Genomic DNA, 18606 nt, shown 5'->3' on the forward strand with positions numbered 1-18606 from the left:
GTTCTATTCCAAATATAGTTATTCTTGTCATGCTTACACAAGTTTAAAAACAGTATGTCTTTAAAGACTGAATTTACCTTGTGATGCTTGTAAGGGTGAGTTAATACTGAGAGTCAGCACCTTTTCATTTCTAAGAAGTCAGCTTTTTTTTTTTTTCCTGTCTGTTTTAATTTCAAATTATATTTCTCATTTCTACTTTATCTAGAGTGCTCTAGACTCCTAACCATGGTAAATAAATGCTAGCTTAATGAGTCCTTTAAAAATATGAAATATAAATTCATTAAAAAATAAATATTACAAGTAAAATGTATGGATGTATTTTCTGCAGTTGTGTGAGAAGGAAAAAAAAAGACGGTAAGACTTCTATTAAAAAAGTTGACAAGAATGCCTTAAGTAATTCCCATCTTTGGGTGTAAAGAAAGTTTCACTAAGTTGCTGGGATGTCCACATCATCAGGCAGTTTTACCTTGGACTAGTTACATTCTGGTCCATGTATTGAACAGACAGTAGTGGTTCGGTTCCCTCTTTTTCCTCTCCTTCACTGGACAAGGACTATCAGCTATTTAATATGATTCATCTTACACAAGACATGAATTCCTAGAGGTGCCTATTTTCTCAGCAGCTTCTAAACCCTCTTAATCTTCTCTGCACTATTAGCCTTTAACTTTCCTTGGTAATAAACACATTTCTGCGTGTCTTCATTTGCCAGAATTTCTGTTCTTCTCATGCCTGTCCATTTGCCACTGTCATGTTAATTATAGCATTACGTTTGAGTATCTTAGAACATTTAGGAAACATTTTACTTCTGAAGCTTTTTGGCTGATGCTGCAAATACATGTTGATAAAAGCATAATAGTGAAAGCTCCATTAGAAGACATTTGTTTATTCTCACTTCTTTAAAGGGTATCATCCTGACAGCATAGCAGACTTGAGTTCTTAATCATTGATAAAAAATGAGCAAGGACATGTGATTCCAAGCAGTGCTTCATCTTTGATCTAAAATAGACAAAACTAAACCTATCAAATCTAAAACTGGTTCAGAAGCCTAAAGTAATTCTCTGTACTTGTTGACTGAATGTTTTCCTCTCTATTAAGATTGTCTTAAAGATACTGGACCAAAAAATGCTTTCTGCCATCTATGTACATACCAACATTTCACATAAAGCAACAAATAACCATCAGATGGTAACAGCACACAGTCATGAGCTTAAATGGAAAAATTTGTGTGCTACTGCCTGCAGTTAAATTGTGTGCATATATGTAAAAACTATTCCTCTCTTTCTATTTACATAATGAAATATATTTGAACCTAAACATATGTAAGTGGATTTCAACCATTATCAATTTATTAATTGGAAAGGAAGAGAGTCCAATTCACTGCTCATAGAACATGGTGAGTTCTTCCACTACTTTAGTTTCCAACATGGCACTCTGCGCATCTGTGTGTACCTGCCTAAAGAGAGGACAAGAGATTCAAGTGTTGAAATGAATCATGACTTGATTAAGCAGTAAATTCATTCACTTTATGGAGATTTAATCTTTCCTTGATAGATATTTACTCTTCCTTCTAAGGAGCAACACACATTTACCAAGAAAAGAAATTTGATCATGAAAAAAAAAAACTAATTCAATATATTTTAACATATTTATTTCTTCTACCAAATGACAGTCTGTTCTGTGTCATACCTTAGCCAACAGTAAAAATACCTTAGTATTTTACACACCCCACTGCATAGGTCCTACCTCACTACATCAGCACTATTAATGCAATATATCTGTCAAGGCTTATTAAAATTCTTTTTGATGTGTATCTTGGCTCATAAACCTCCACACTGTACTGGTATTGCTTAAGGGAATGTCCTTGTAGCACTGACTCTCTGCAGATGGGATGATAAAAGGGAAATATTCAAAACTTTAAAAAGTTTAGTCTCTAGCAGAGCTTCATTTTCTGACAACTTTTCTTTTGAATTGTGTTTTATGGTGTTGCTCTATAGCTGTTGTTCAAAAAATGTTCACAGATTGTTTTAACTCATAGAGTAAAAACTCTTACAAATAAATAATAGAGGGATGAAAAGTGAATGATGGATATCAATACATTTTCATGTATTTATCCTTTTCATTGCTTTTTATACATGTTGTGCCTGTACCAGTCTGTAGGTAGCTAACAAACCCTGCTAGCCAATTCACTCACTCAGAGTGAGCAAGAATTTATGAAGTCAGCTGAAGCAGTGGATTTTTTTCACCTTTTTCTTCATGTATATAATCTTTTCTGCTCTTCTATTTGTAATGAATTACTACAGGGTACAGGAATTGCTCTTAGGAACTGCAGAGACTGTGCTCCACAGTTTGCAATGTCTCTCTTGGCAGATGATGGAATATGCTTCAGGAAAGTATTAAACTTCTACATAGTTTTTCAACAAAATTGCATGGGATGATTTTATATTAATTTAACTGCATACACTGACAGTCTAATTGAGGATCAGTGTGGAAGTTTTGGAGAGTAGTTTGTCCTGTGATCTGTTTATTTTATGTTTTTCTTTAAAAGCAGATGTGAACTGTTCCTTAAAAAACAGATGTGAGATGATGAAAGACACATAGGTGCTTGTCTTTCCTACTAAACTAGATCTTACACACAATGGATGGGCTGCTAGGAGTTTTCTGAAAATCCTTTTGTTTTGTCTTCCCACACTCTGTGTGGTGGTAGGTTACTCCCTTGAAGTTTACATTAAGATCTCCACAACTAAAGGCAGCAGTGAGCCTTGGATTTCTTCTATCTTGGATATCAAACGAGCCACCAAAGAAAAACTAGTTACACTAGCCACCAAAGAAAACATCAGTTCAAATTCAAATCAGACTTGCTCCAACCTAATTGCCTTCAGTGTTGCATCAACACTGAAGATCATAGAGCTAAAAGAAAACTGCACTTGAGTTGCAAAACTTCCTTAATTGTTTCCATGGCTCCTAGGTGTGAGCTGTCTTGAGTTCGTACATCTTAGATGCCACAGATCAAAGTTGGTCAATTATTGCATTCCCCAGACAAAGAAGACCAAGTACTCAGATCCATATGCATTCACTTATTTTGAGTCATGTCTGAAAAATGGGGTTCATCACAGCTATTACAATGTGCCATAACATCACACTGATTGGCAGTACAGTTGAGCCAGCAAATTACTGAAGAGAAGAATACAGTCTGAAAATTCTCTCTTTCTTGTACTTTAATACTGAAGGCTGTGTTTGTGAAATTCAGATCTATGTTTTTTGTGGCTTAGGCTTTCTTCTACAAACTGAATGCATAAAACTTCAATTTGAACTAGAATCATAGAATCATTAAGGTTGGAAAAAAACTCCAAGATCATCTGGTCCAACGATCCCTCTACCAACAATATCACCCACTAAACCATGTCCCTAAGCAACAGGTCCAACCTTTCCTTGCACATCCCCAGGGACAGTGGTGCCACCACTTCCCTGGGCAACCCGTTCCAATGTCTGACTGCTATTTCTGAGAAGAAATGTCTCCTAATTTCCAACCTAAACCTCCCCAGCACAACTTGAGGCCATTCCCTCTTGTCCCATCACTAATTACCTGGGAGATAAGGCCAACCCCCAGCTCCCCACAACTTCCTTTCAGGTAGTTGGAGAGAGCAGTAAGGTCTCCCCTGATCCTCCTCTTCTCCAGACTAAACTACCCCAGTTTCCTCAGACGCTCCTTACAGGACTTGTGTTCCAGGCCCTTCACCAGCTTTGTAGCCCTTCTCTGGACATGCTCCAGGGCCTCCATGTCTTTCTTGTACTGAGGGGCCCAAAACAAAACACAGTACTCAAGGTGTAGCCTCACCAGAGCTGAGTACAGGGGAACGATCACCTCCCTGGTCCTGCTGACTACACTATTCTTGATACAAGCCAGGATGCCATTGGCCTTCTTGGCCACCTGGGCACACTCATGTTCAGGCGAGCATTGACCAACACAATGCTCACCTCTGCACAGCTTTCCAGCCACTCTCCCCTAAGCCTGTAGTGTTGCATGGTGTTGTTGTGACCAAAGTGCAGGACCCAGCACTTAGCCATGATGAAATTCATCCCATTGGCCTCTGCCCCTCAATCCAACCTGTCCAGGTCCCTCTGCAGGGCCTTCCTACCCTCTGGCAGATTGACACTTCCCTCCAGCTTGTTGTCATCTGCAAGCTTACTGAGGGTGCACTTAATTCCCTCATCCAAATTATCAATAAAGGCATTAAAGAGAATGGGCCCCAACACCGACCCCTGGGGGACACCACTCATGACTGGTCACCAGCTGGATTTCACTTCATTCACCACCACTCTCTGGGCCTGGCTGTCCAGACAGATTTTAACCCAACAAAGAGTGTACCTGTGTAAGCCATGGGCTGCCAGCTTCTCCAGGAGAATACTGTGAGTGACCATGTCAAAGGCTTTGCTGAAGTCTAGGTAAACTGTGTCAACAGGCTTTCCCTTGTCCACCAGGTGGGTTACCTGGTCATAGAAGGAGATAAGTCTGGTCAAGCAGGACTTTCTTTTCATGAACCTATGCTGGCTGGGCCTGATCCCCCATTTTTCCCACATATGCTGTGTGATTGCATTCAAGACGACCTGTTCCATCACCTTTCCTGGAAATGAGGCCGGGCTGACAGGCTTGTTCCCTGGGTCCTCCTTACGACCCTTCTTCACGTTAGTAAGTCTCCAGTCTTCCAGGACCTTTCTGGATAACCATGACCACTGATAGATGATGAAAAGCATCTCAGCAATCCCATCCACCAACTCCCTCAGCACCCTTGGGTGGATGCCATGGATTTGTTACAGTCCAGGTGGAGCAGAAAGTATCTGTTTCCACCTGAAGCTAGATTAGTGTCTTCCTCTGTGGAGATAACTGCCAACACTTTGGCATAACAACCCAGCATGCAGAGAACAGGAAATGAGAATTATGTATACTCGGCCTGCCTAGCTTTGTCAGCTTGCCAGATACTGCCTTAAACACTTGGTTTGGGGTCCATGGATAACACTAACATATGGAAACAAATGAAATAATCATGGGACAAAAAGTATCAAAGGCAAGTATAGATGAAATTTTGTTGCTTGGTGATAATGAACATCATGTAAATGAGGATGAAGCTGCAAGTTTGTATATGCTTCCTGAATAAGTCCATTTCCTGTAAAATTTATAAACCTTCTGAAATCAAAGACCAAAAGTCAAATTTGCACAGTACTAGGACAGACCTGAACATCAGGGTGTCTTGGGCAATTTTAAAAACAAAGCCATTTTCAAGAAAGGGGAAGTTGTTCATAGGCTAAAACTGTGCTGAGGTTTTGGGAAACAGCAAACCTTATATGCCAGCTGCCAAATGTTGGCATACCCTTATGAAAAACAGGTAGTGTATTGTCCTGTAATAAAATTCTCTCTATATATACTTAGTTGTTCTCAGCTATACATCTCTCTTACCAGTATATGATGCAGAGCAGAGCAGAAACAGTCCTCCCAACTTTATTCAAAGCTCTACCACCATTCTGTCTGGTACATTTATTACTCAAGGAATGAACCTGGAGTCTTTCAGAAGAGAAAAAAGAAAAAAAAAGGAAAAAGAAACTTCTTATCAAAGCAAAGTAAAGTAAAAGCAGACAATGGGGAATAGGAATAAGTTTAAAATTTTATAAATGACCAGAATTCTTACACTGAAATGCTTCATTTTGTATTCTGTTATTCATATCAGCTTTCTTTTTCTGGGAGAGATATTTTGAGATGCAAGACCTAAGCTGACAATAAAGCCAACTTTCACTGACCTCTGAATAACTGAAAATTGAACTTAGATCCACCTAGTTGATTTCAGACTTCTTATTTTAAAGTCCTAAAGAAATTTACCTTTTTCAATTTGTTGCTGATGACTTTCTTGACTAACATGCTTAAACAGATACACATTTAAAGTCCAATTAGTATTCCTGATGAGTTCTAGATAAATCATGTATTTCCTTGACTAATGCTTTCTATAGAAAGCTGAAGGTAGAAGAAGCTATTAGTTTTCTGGCATTGGTCTTATATGAGAAACAAAATGATTTGCTTTTATCAGTCATGAAAGAAAGCAGTGCTTCCGTAGGATGCTTTCAAAACAGGATGAAGACAATCTGTAAAAATAGTCATTCTATAATGTCAGAATACCGCAGAATGATACAGATCTTCTTGCATTGCTTAACCTTCAAACTTTTTAATATCCTTACTCTTCCCATTTGATTCTTTTGAATTTTCTTTTACTCACCTGTGCTAAAACACAGAAAACTTAAAACCTGCTGTAAGATTAATTACAGAGAGGGTCTGAATCTATCAGGGTCAGCAAGCTCTTAGGTGTGCTTTGCTTCATCATTATTTTTATCACGACGTGGCTATGTATAATGACATGCATTAGGTTCTATCCTTTGTTTTAGGAATTCCTCTGAAAAAGTTCTACATATCATCTTAGCTTCTGCAGGTGCCATATCAACATATTTTGCAGGTGGGAAACACAATTGCTTTGAATAATTTGAAGGGTTGTGTATAAAATATGGTTCTTGGCAATCCTAGAGAAAACCTAAAGAAATAAAATTCCTAAAAAAAATAAAATAATAATAATGTGAATAATTATTTTTATAATGTGTCATTATAGTGTTTAATGACATTGTTAAACTAAAATACTTTCATTTTGGTTCTGAATATATGGGCAGAATTTTCATGTAGAGCTGAATTTTACGTGTCACAGACATCTAAAAAAATGCACAAACTAAGAAAAAGCCCCGTAATCAGTGTATCAGAAGATCTTTGTTTATGAATGATATGGGTCCAACTAGAAGACTACTAGGGCTACAGCAAATTTTGAGATATGAAACGGTATGTGTTGAATAATAAGCCAGGTTGGTAGACCTTTTAGATGATATTGAGTAAGACTGAATGTCTGGCTGAGCAGTATGACTCAGTTGAACTCAGGCCATTGATTATATCTGACAATTCTAACAGAGGTGACATACACCACTTTGGCAGATATCCTACATCCATTTTGCTTTTGTTGGAGTCACTGTTTCATTATAAGCCTTTTCTCCTCAGCTACTCTTCTGGATTATCTGATGCTCCAGTGCACATAAGGTGGAAAATAGATCACTACAGTAAGTCTGAGACATCTGGAAGCATCTAATTTATGATAGTTTATTTTCCCATGAAATGTCTGCAAATTAACTAAATTAGTTTGTTTCCTTTTCTCTTTCCATGAAAGGAGGAGAGATTTCCTGCACAGCTGGAGAACCTAAAATCAAAAGATACTTCCCACAAAGCACTCCAGCACAGATGCTATTCACCCTTTTATGCCATAGAAGTCTCTGAGCCCTGAGAAACCTCTGTCTGGACAATCCCTTAAATCCCTGTCTGAAGAACACTATGTGACAGGAAGAGGAAAAAGAATGTGATCTATTCATGGCATGATATGATCCCATTCTTGGAAAGATATATTAACTCAATATAGTTTAGTGAAAACTATAGTCGATTTTAGATCTCCTTTCCCTTTGTGACTTTAACAAGTCCAATATTTTTGACTAATGAAGTTAAATATACAGGTCACATAGCTCTTTATCTGTCATGTCCTGCAAATCATATTTTCCAGTATTAAAGTAGTATTTGTTTTGACTTTTAATTACCTGATTTATCAGCATGTTGTATTTTTTCCCCTCTCCCTGCAATAATTACATTTTGAATCAGTGTGACATTCAGTATTGACCTTTATTTATAGCTCTCACAAATAGTAGAATGTTTATTTATAAACCATGAAAAGCAGAGTTTGTAAGAATATTGATTCAGTGTATTTAAAAGGCAGTGGCTTGGCATTCTGTGAGTAGAAGTAAACACAGGCAATTACTAGAGACTACTTTTCACTACTAATCTTGGGCCTAACCTTGTAATCGTGTTACTAAATTTGCTTCACTTTGCCCATATGTATCACCAGGCTCCTAATGTGAAGTCTGATATCAATGTAATTTAATAAGATTCAGGGGAAGAATTTTATTTGGCTTAAAAGAAGGCAGACGTATAGGCAATGCCAGGTAGTGAGAAAAGTATTGTAACAGGCATTTTTATTTTGTAATAAATGATAATTAATATTTAAATGCATTAACAAAATACGTTGTTAGTGGTCGGGTTGCAAATTTTAATGTTTATACTATCAAAATCACTAACTGCCCCTAACGGTGCTCCTGAGCTAAGCTTCACTTTATACTTTTATATACTTTATAAACACTACTTTGATTGCTGGTAGTGTGAGTTTGCAAGCATGAAAGGCAAAGTAAAACTAAGAATAACTCTTCTTGTCCTTATCCCAATATATACCAGGAGAAAAGTGGCCAAATTCAGAAAAAGCTTAGAGAAAAGAAAAAATAGAAAACAATAACTAAAACCCCAGATCTATGTAAACAGAAGTAATCTGTGTTGACTTAGTGTTCCTAGAGTGTCAGATTCAGTGTAAGAACCAAAGAAGATGTATCTGTCTGCCTGGGATTAAATTAGAGCTCCGAGCAGCAGTGGAGTAATGACAGCTATCTTAACGCCTGCGATTTCGGGTAGGGTTGACTACTCATACTTCATTATTTTTTATTTTTTTATTTTTTTTCCTACCAAACTCAAACATTCTCAATGTGAATTTACCTAGGTTAAGAGGAGAAATTAGCACAGGACAGGCTTGAGAAGTCATGCTCAGGAAATACACATTATTTTTTTTCTTCATTTTTACATAGCTCTCAATTAAAAGTATATGGAAAAAAATACTTACAGGAAAAAATATTCTTTGAGTGGAATGCTATCCTGATGGGAAAACACTGTGTTAAGGAAACTGTGCTGCCTCTACCAACTAATAGGATGTCTGGGGCAAATACACATCCACTTAGCGATTTAAACTGTCTTTTGGTTTGCTTTTAGTTTCAGTCTTAACTATTTTCTGGGAACTTCTATTTTCTACATGTTGTGTTTGGTCCACCATTATTCTTTATTTAATGAAAAATTTCTCCTGTACAACAAACTTTATACTGCTGGTAATTCAGTTATGAATACGTTTTGGAAAATTATTTTAGGAATCCTAAGCTCTTGCAAAATAATAAAGACCATCATTTTCCACCACTCATTGACAGTTCAAAGCCAGTACTATGATTATTGGGGATGTTTTGTTACGAGCCAGAGAGAATAACATCATTATTTACTTGTAAAGTATGCAGAGCTCAAACAGAGTAGAAGATGAACATGAAAATATACATATGCCTTTTCTGTCGCATTATTGGAAATCACAGCTGGCAGAAACTTCAGAAATATTTTCATTAGTTTCTTCAGTATAACATTAAATACCGAATCACAGCTGGTAAGGAAGTTTGCAGGGTTTTTATTTGTTTGTTTCTCCCCCAAGAAAAAGCTGAGAAAATCAAAATACATTTAAAAACATTGTCATTTGAATATAGTATATTTTTATAAGGAAAAAAATAGAAGTAAAAAGCACAGTTTTCTCCACCAAAGCAGAACAACCTATTCTACAAGTTTTTAGGATATGCCAAAATGGTAGAAAAATGGGTGATGGAAAAACATTTGCCAGTTATTTCTGAGCCTGTAGGTTGGAAAGCCTATAAATATCTGCTAGCTATAGCTTAAGAAAGTATAGTAGGGGAGAAGCTCTGCTCCTGTACTGACCTTTAAATTACTGGGCATTGAGGCAAAAGCAACTAAACAGAGCTTTGGTGTGCACACAACGGCACTTCCTATATTATATATTATTGAATAAATAGGTTTCATTTTTCTCACTTTAAGAAAAAAAATCATTACTTTTTTGTGTATACACGACTTTACAAAGCACATATAGAATTTAGTGAGCTGAAAGCTACTCAAGACAGTGAAAATCTACATTCAGTGGAGATTTAACAACACCTTAACAGAGACTGTCAAATTTTTAATACATTTGTATGAGAAATATATGTATTTAAAAATTCTGAAACTTAAAAAGTGCAATTGGACTTAGAAATTCTGAAAAAAAAAAGTTCGAATAAAACTTTACAACTTCATATAGATGGAATGCAAATATGTCTGTTTTCATGATTGATGTATAATATCAAATGTCCTAAAAACAAAACAAAACCAAAACTTAATCTGTTTATTTAAATGGGATCTATCTGAATTATAATCTCACTTACATAAGCAAACAGCAAGTGGAAAAATTTTGAGATATGTGTCAACTATTCTGAGTGTGCTTGAGTGTATACATCTGTGGTGGTTTCACACTGATGGTAAATTCTGCTCTGGCGCCTGCAACACCTCTTCTCCTCCTTCTTCACTCACCATGGTGTCTACAGGGCTGTTTCTCTCACATTTTCTCACTCCGCTCTCCCAGCTGCTGTTGCACAGCAGTTTTATTCCTTTCTTAAATATGCTTTTACAGAGGTGTAACTAGTGTCGACCATTGGCTTGGCTGTGGTGGGTCCCTTTTGGAGCCGTCTGGAGCCGGATCTTATCAGACATGGGGCAGCTGCTGGGCTCTGTTCACAGAGGCCACCTCTGCAGCCCTCCTGCTACCAAAACCTTGCACATAAACACAATAAAACTTCCTGGGAAAAGCATGGGAGTATGGTTTCGTTGTAAGGAATGGACTGAGTGTTTGCATGTTTTTCAGCCAGTAATAGTGTTACACCCTCTCTGAAGAGAAGTCTTCAGAAAGCGCATATCCCTGAAATAAGAGAGGGAACAAATCCTTCTGTGTGTGGTACCTGTCAGCTTCTTCCAAAAAATGTACCAGAATTGGCTGAGAAAGTGAATCAAAGGTTGAGAGGAGAAGTTGCTACTAACTTTCCCATTAATAAATCTCTTTCTCACATTGTTTAAGGTGTGTAGTCTCCACTTTGTTTTATGCTGGTAGCCTTTTGCAGTGGCATTTCAGTGAGATAATGGGTCCACAACCAGAAAGGAAAAAATCTTTTTAACTTGTGGTGGTGCAGGTAGGAGATCCCCACCAGTTCCCAGACAGTGAAAAGAATGGACAAGCTTTCTGTAAAAGGGCTGCAACAGTTCATTTTCCTTTTTTTTTTTTTTTTTTTTTTCCATTTCTCTTGCCTTACACAGATGTAGCTTTCTTGTCACAGAATCTTCTGATATTAGAGTACAGGGAAACTTAAATCCATGCTGAATCTGTATGACTTTCAAAACGGCAAAAAAAACGTTTACCAGTCTCTTTCTTGGTTGCAAAGTTATGTGTTAAATTTAAGATACAGTTGTGGTATTTTTAAATGAAGTTTACAGAAGAGGATTTGTCATTTTCTATAGCAGATACACCAACATAAAAATACACATTTATGATACAATCACGAAAGCTTAGATCTCAGAGTAATCACAGCCTCTCTGCAGAATATTTATTAATTTTACACATGGTCACCTGAATTTTTTGTACCTGCCCCACAAGACTGCATATGGCAAAGTCCCTAAAACTAGCAACTGTTTAACATTTGCTGCGGGTATGAATACAGCCACTGAGATTTTAATGTGAAAGTCAGTCTTGTAGTCAAAGCATATTCTACGTTTAAGTAAAAATGTCTTTTTTAATTAACATTTTTATCAGTTCATAAGATAATTTGAGTTGGAAGGGATCTCAGTCCAACATGTTGCTCAATGCAGGGGGGAACTCTGATGTCAGACTCTACAAAACCTACTCGTCTCAAAAGGCTTTGTGCAATCTGGACAAAACCTACATGCATGGAGCCTCACAGCCTCTCTGGACAAATGATCCACTGCTTGGCCATATGCCTAGTGGAAAGTTTCTCCTTCTACTTAGACAACTCTTTTTGTTTCAGCTCATACCACCATGCCCCGTTGTGAAGAGCCTCACTGATGACAATGGGAGGGGCAGAAGGCCAGCTTGGCTTAGCAGAGATCATCTTCTAGAGCTTAGGCAGCAAAAGAAAAGGTTATGGCCATGGGAAGTGAGGTAGGTCAACATGGGAGGACTACAGAAATGCTGTTTGTCATTGTATGGAGAAAATTTGTGTGGCCAAAGCTCAATTAGAGTTGAAGCTGGCCAGTACTATTGGGACAGAAAAAAAAAAAAGAAAAAAAAAAAAAGGCTTTTAAAATATGTTAACAACAAAATGAGGACCAGAATTCACATTGGTCCATTACTTGATGAGGATGTTCGCCTCACAAATAAGGACGTAGACAAAGCAGAGACATTTAATGCCTTCTTTGCCTCTGTCTTCAAAACCAATGATGGGCTCTGGGACCCCAGGAGACCTGAGTTGAAGGATCGCGACTACAGTAATGATAAACTCTCAGCCAACCTCAAACTTGTGTGGGCTTCGCTGCTTCAACCGAATGCACATAATTCTATGGGGATTTATCCCAAGGTACTCAAAGAGATGGCTGATGCCATCACAAGGACCTCTCTCAATTATTTTTCAATGGTCTTGGAAATCTGGAGAAGTCCCAGTCGGCTGGAAGCTGGCAAGTGTTCCAGTTGTCAAGAAAGGCAAGAAAGAAGACTCTGGTAATTACAGATCTGCCAGTCTCACTTCAGTGCCTGGTAAATTTTGGAGAAGATTATTCTGGGAGTTACTGAAGAACACCTGAAAGACAATGCAGTCACTGTTCACAGGCAACAAAGGTTCACAAGGGGAAAGTCCTGTTTAACAAATTTAATTTCCTTCTATGACAAGATTGCCTACCTAGTTGACCAAAGGAAGTCAGCTGATGTAATATTTTTGGATTTCAGCAAAGCTTTCTGGGTAAAACCTCCATCATATATCCAGAGAAAACAAACACACAATGCGATGGGTGAAAAATTGGCTGATGTGTCAGGCTCAAAGGGTTACAGTAAAGGGGGTTATATCAGGCTGGTGGCCAGTCACTTAGAGGGGTTCCTCAGAGCTCCATTTTAGGGCCAGTTCTCTTTTATATTTTCCTAAATGACTTAGATGTGGGAATCAAATGCATATTAATTCAGTTTGCAGATAGTAGTAAATTAGGAGGAGCTGTTGACTCTCTCAAGGGCAGAGAGGCCTTGCAGAGAGATTGTGACAAATTAGAGAGCTGGGCAATCAAGTACAATATGAAGCTTAACAAGAGGAAGTTCTGAGTTCTGCATCTGGGAACGGGCAAAGATGAATATACATACAGACTGGGGGAAGAGAGGGTGGAGAGCAGCCCCACGGAAAGGGATCTGGGAGTTCTGGTTAAGTTGAATACGAGTCAACAGTGTGCCCTGGCAGACAAAAAGGCCAATTGTATCCTGGGATGCATCAAATACGGCATTGCTAGCTGGTTGAAGGAGGCGATTTTATAAGAGCAAGTGTAGAGTCCTGCACCTGGGAAGGAACAACCATACGTATCAGTACAGTCTGGGGGACAACCTGCTGGAGAGGAGCTCTGAGGAGAAGGACCTAGGGGTCCTTGTGGATGACAGGTTGACCATGAGCCAGCAGTGTGCCCTTGTGGCCAAGAGGGCCAATGGGATCCTGGAGTGCATTAAAAGGAGCGTGGCCAGCAGGTCAAGGGAGGTGATCCTCCCCCTCTTCTTTGCCCTGGTCAGGCCTCACCTGGAGTACTGTGTCTAGTTCTGGGCTCCCCGGTACAAAAAAGACAGGGACCTCTTGGAAAGAGTCCAGTGGAGGGCCACAAGGATGATACAGGGCCTGGAGCATCTTCCCTATGACGAAAGGCTGAAAGACCTGGGTCTGTTCAGCCTTGAGAAGAGAAGACTGAGAGGGGATCTCATCAATGTGTATAAATACCTGAGGTGTGGGAGACAGAGGGATTTGGCCAACCTCTTTTCAGTGGTTTGTGGGGACAGGAGAAGGGGTAATGGCCACAAGATAGAGCACAGGAAGTTCCGCACCAACATGCGAAAGAACTTCTTCACAGTGAGGGTGACGGAGCACTGGAACAGGCTGCCCAGAGAGGTTGTGGAGTCTCCTTCTCTGGAGATATTCAAGGCCCGTCTGGATGCCTACCTGGGCAGCCTTCTCTAAGGAACCTGCTTTGGCAGGGGGGTTGGACCTGATGATCTTTCGAGGTCCCTTCCAACCCCTTCAACTCTGTGATTCTGTGATTCTCTTGCTCTGCTCCGTGCTGGTGAGACCTCACCTTGAGTACTGTGTGTAGTTATGGGCACCACAATATAAGAAAGACATAAAACTATTAGCATCCAAAGGAGGGCTACAAAGATGGTGATGAGTCTAGAGGAAAAGAGGTATGAGGAGCAGCTAAAGTCACTTGGTTTGTTAAGCCTAGAGAAGAAGAAACAGGGAGACTTCATGAGGGGGAATATGTTTCCTCATGACGAGGAACATGGAGGAAGGTGTTGATCTCCTCTCTCTGGTGAACCTGATGGGACCTGAGGAAAGGGCATGGAGCTGCGTTAGGGGAGGTTTAGGTTGGATATTAGGAAAAAATTCTTCTCTGAGAGGGTGGTCAGGCACTGGAACAGGCTTCCCAGGGAAGTGGTCATGGCATCAAGTCTGATGGAGGTCAAGAAACATTTGGACAATGCTCTCAGACGTATGGTCTGATTTTTTGGCGGTCTTGTGTAGAGCCAGGAGTTGGACCAATGATTCTTATGGACTCCTTCCAACTCTATTCTATGATTCTATACTTCTATGATAACCTCTCCCAAGGCAGTAAGCATAGATGTTAGGTGCCCCTGAAGTCACCTTTTTTTCCAGGCTGAATAAGCCCCAGTCGCACAGCCTATTATGCCAGGGCAATTATTAATGTCTTGACCACTCTTGTGGCCACCCACTGAACTCATTGTTTTTCTTGCATGGTAGGGACCCAAAACTGGAGTTAGAGTTTTAGATGTACTCTAATAGAGTGTCATTATTTGTCTATACATAAAACAAAGATGTACTGTATCTTGTGTACTGTATCTTGCACAAACTGCCAAGCACTTTTAAAGAGTTGCTTTCATGTTAAAAACAAACACAAACACACACACACACACAAAAAGACAACACACACACACATACACACAACCAGGAGCATTACCGAGCTATTATCATCTTCAATTGATACTATAACAAGGCTCACTTTATGACTAGAGCTAATATAGGATCTCATTATAGGATCTTAGGATCACTTGGCAGTCTAAAATTCTATCCTTGAAAGGGCTTATGTACCCCAAATCCAGCAGGTGAGTTGAAATTATTTCCAGGGTATGTGAGAAGGGAGACACCTGCATGTTCTGAGCATTTATTTACATACAGAGGGAAAGTGACATTTTGGAAGGCAATTCACACCTTAATCTGGAATTCAGATATTGTACATATATTTAGTGATTCACATAGCTTAATCCCTACAGTTTGATCCAAAAAATACAGTAAGTCCTAATGCCTACATACAACAGTGACATCAGACCTAAGCAGACTCACTTAAATCTTGGCAAACAAGGACATCACCGCTCTTCACAGGAAACCTGGGGCTATAAATATACATTTTCCGCACACTCATAACATATCTGCCCCCAACCAGGCTAGATGCGATGGGATATGCCTTGCCATTGTTCAGAAGAAACTGCAAGAATTGACAGTGCCAGAAATAAAGGAAAAGGTGGCTCTGTAGCCGAGGAAGACTCTTGGAAGGAAGAAAATTTGGTTTTAGCTGGGTAACCAGTATCATATAATTCATTCACCAACTTTTAAGCATAAAATGACCCTTTCCTCCCATGCAATGTCCTACGTATAAAATCAGATTCTCACTTGTCAGCTACCTCTCTACATCCATAGCTTTTGAATTTTTAATTGCAAAATATCACATCATACAGGATAGAAATATTTAGAAGCCAGGTTTCCTCATCATGTTGAGCACCTGAATTGCAGTTTCATTCAGCGCTCAGCTGCACCTCTACTTCACCTTCTTGCTGTGATTTAAATGAAGCAAGAGAGTCAGTCCTTTTGACAAAGAGGAACGGCTTAAGCTTGTAAATGCAAGAAACTATTGCAAAGGGCAAACATCAAAATCATGCATATGCTTACTTTCTAGAAGAGAGTGTTTGGGCATTTTGTTGTCACTTGACCACTTCAGAATTCAAACTATAGTTAAGGTCCAAATACACTACAGACTAGGACTATGAAATAGCCAGATTACAGAACAAATATCTAGTTGGAACAGCAATTCAGAAAAAAAAAAGAAAACAAAAAACAAACAAACACCCAAATTTGAAACACTGTGTAAGAGAAAGTAATTCAGGCATATTTCTAGTACCCAGATGGATTATTTTTGTGTTTTTCTTTTCTTTTTTTTTTTTTTCTTACAGAGCTTTAATTATATTAAACCCTCGAGGATTATAATTGTCATAAATATTTGCATAGATAAATAATTAAATATAAAATATATGTGAATCGAATTGTCCTTAGGGAAAGCTCGTGCTCCAGAGGTGTCACTCTTAGTCTATTTTCTCATCAAGAACATGACTAGACATTTCTAACAAAATCCATCACCCAGTTTCATGATGAATGAATGCTGTGAGGGTTCTGCTGTCCTAACAAACAGCACCATAAATTTACTTTAAACATTTTAATTCTGATCATGACCATCATCTTTTATATATGTAGCTGGTTTTGAATTACTAATGATAATCACTACCATGCTATAACATTGGTGTATATTGATATTTCATTTTTGTGTCCTAAACAAAGGGAAATGCTTTCTAGTCAATATTGCCTTAATATCTTCAGCAGGAATTAAAAACAACTATTATCCGTATTTATAAATTTAGTAGGGGTATATCAGCACCCCCCTCCCCCCCCGAAAAAAACAAAACAAAACAAAACAAAACACCAGAAAAGCATCACCCCATATTAAAAATAAAAAAAATAAAAAAATCAGATTTCAGTTTTCTAGTATGTTTGAAACAAATTCAAGCTTAAGAAACCCTGATTTTAGATTACCTTGGATACTCTGTTTGCAACCTCTCTGCCTACTGTCAGCCCCTGAACAAAGGTCCGTGCAGCAATGAACGCTCTAGTCACTTGAACCTTCAGCTTCCGGGGTACATCTCCAAATGGTTTCAGCTGGTCTGTATACTTGCTTACACACTCCAAGTAGTCCTCAGTGAAATGATACTGGGGGTTTATAAGCTGGAACATCCGCTCCAGCAGCCGAGCCCAGAAATCATTCAGCATTTCCTCCAAGTTCACGTTCCCTCCCGTGTAATACCGCTTCAGTTCTGTGAAGAGATCCTGGAAAACCTCCGAGTTCTGCATGTACAGCGTGCCATATGTCCGGACAAACATGTCATTTAAGGATCTTTCTGCATTCTCAAGAAGTTCTCGGAAAAATTCTGCAGGGAAAACAAGGAGATGTTAGCAAGGAGATATTAGTAAAGCCCAAAGAGTTTTCTGATTACATTCCTACATTACCATTAGTAAAGTTTGTCCTAATATGTTGTTACTAGTTAAATTCATTTATTTGGATTAGAAATAGCTTAATTCAGAGGCAAGGAAAAATAAGGTATAGCCTGGCTTCCCATTGACTGCAAGGTAGAAAGATGTTGACCCTACAACACTGAACAACAAAAATACACTTAGAATTTCAGTAAGGGTTGTTCCACTTCTTCACTTACTATTTGAACATGCCATTCCCAGCCTCTTGTAAAATCCTCCATAGTCAGTATACTAAATCTGTTATGCTAAATGTGAAGTCATTAATATGATAGAAATAAAATTCTAATATTTTAAATATAGCTAGACAATGATAGGCTCTATTTATCTGAAGTTATTACAGTACAGGACACCACAGAAATAAATCTGAAAATTTATTTCCAAATGTTCTTGAAAGTAATTTGAAAGAGACCTGGCTTGAAATGAGCAGAATTCCATTTAAAGTATTATTTGTCTAGGTAACACTAAGAAAATGTTAGCATTTTCAATAATCTGCTACTCTACTGAAGCACTGTACTAGAACCCTCTACCAGCTCTGTCACAGCCAGACTACTATTTCCAATTTGTGTTAGTTGTTGGTATTGGAATAGCAGACCTTAATTTTTTTTAAATGCATTTCATACTTTACTGCTTCTGTGCCTCTTATATACTCAGGCACATAACACTACCTATTTCTAAATTTTGGCTTCTGGAAAATATTATTTTTGGGAACTGAGCCCATGGGATACCAATCACAGCAGAGATCTCTGAAATCTCTCTTTGGGCAGTGGAAATGTGTGATCATCTCTTTTGCTAAGATCCTTAGGCATCTCTAGATCAGCAGGCATAGATGATTTTGGTGGCATAGCATTCCATCTTCCTGTAGAGTCCATTTGTCATCCTCCTTAAATCTCCTTTGGAAAAGAGCTCAATGACTGCTGTGGCCTGTAAATGGGGCATTGCATACAATAAGGAAGAGATGGCAATATCCTTGGCAAAACATATATATTTGCTGCTGTTAAATGATTCACACTGATGCAGAAGTCAATATGCAGCCAGCTCTGGGATGCCAGGTGCTAAATATGTGGTTGTTGCCCATAGATGTATCTATGTGTGCTATCTGCAGGGACATGCTGACTTCTTACAGGCTTGGCTAATGCTGTAATGTGTAAAAACCTTGTAAACATTACTGTAATGCGTAAAAATATATAGCCCTGC

The 18606-nt window shown here is 38.6% G+C and overlaps 1 protein-coding gene across 1 annotated transcript in view; it reads right to left on the reverse strand.

The window, feature by feature from the left end:
- The window catches only part of GPC6 (glypican 6), an 805110-nt gene that overhangs the window by 346034 nt on the left and 440470 nt on the right, over nucleotides 1-18606 (reverse strand). The window contains exon 3 of the mRNA XM_050712844.1: nucleotides 16918-17309. Within this exon, the coding sequence (XP_050568801.1) occupies nucleotides 16918-17309 (392 nt within the window). The remainder of the gene's footprint in view (nucleotides 1-16917; nucleotides 17310-18606) is intronic.

The sequence above is a fragment of the Cygnus atratus genome, chromosome 1, assembly GCF_013377495.2.
Source record: "Cygnus atratus isolate AKBS03 ecotype Queensland, Australia chromosome 1, CAtr_DNAZoo_HiC_assembly, whole genome shotgun sequence".
In the NCBI taxonomy this organism is placed as follows: Eukaryota; Metazoa; Chordata; class Aves; order Anseriformes; family Anatidae; genus Cygnus; species Cygnus atratus.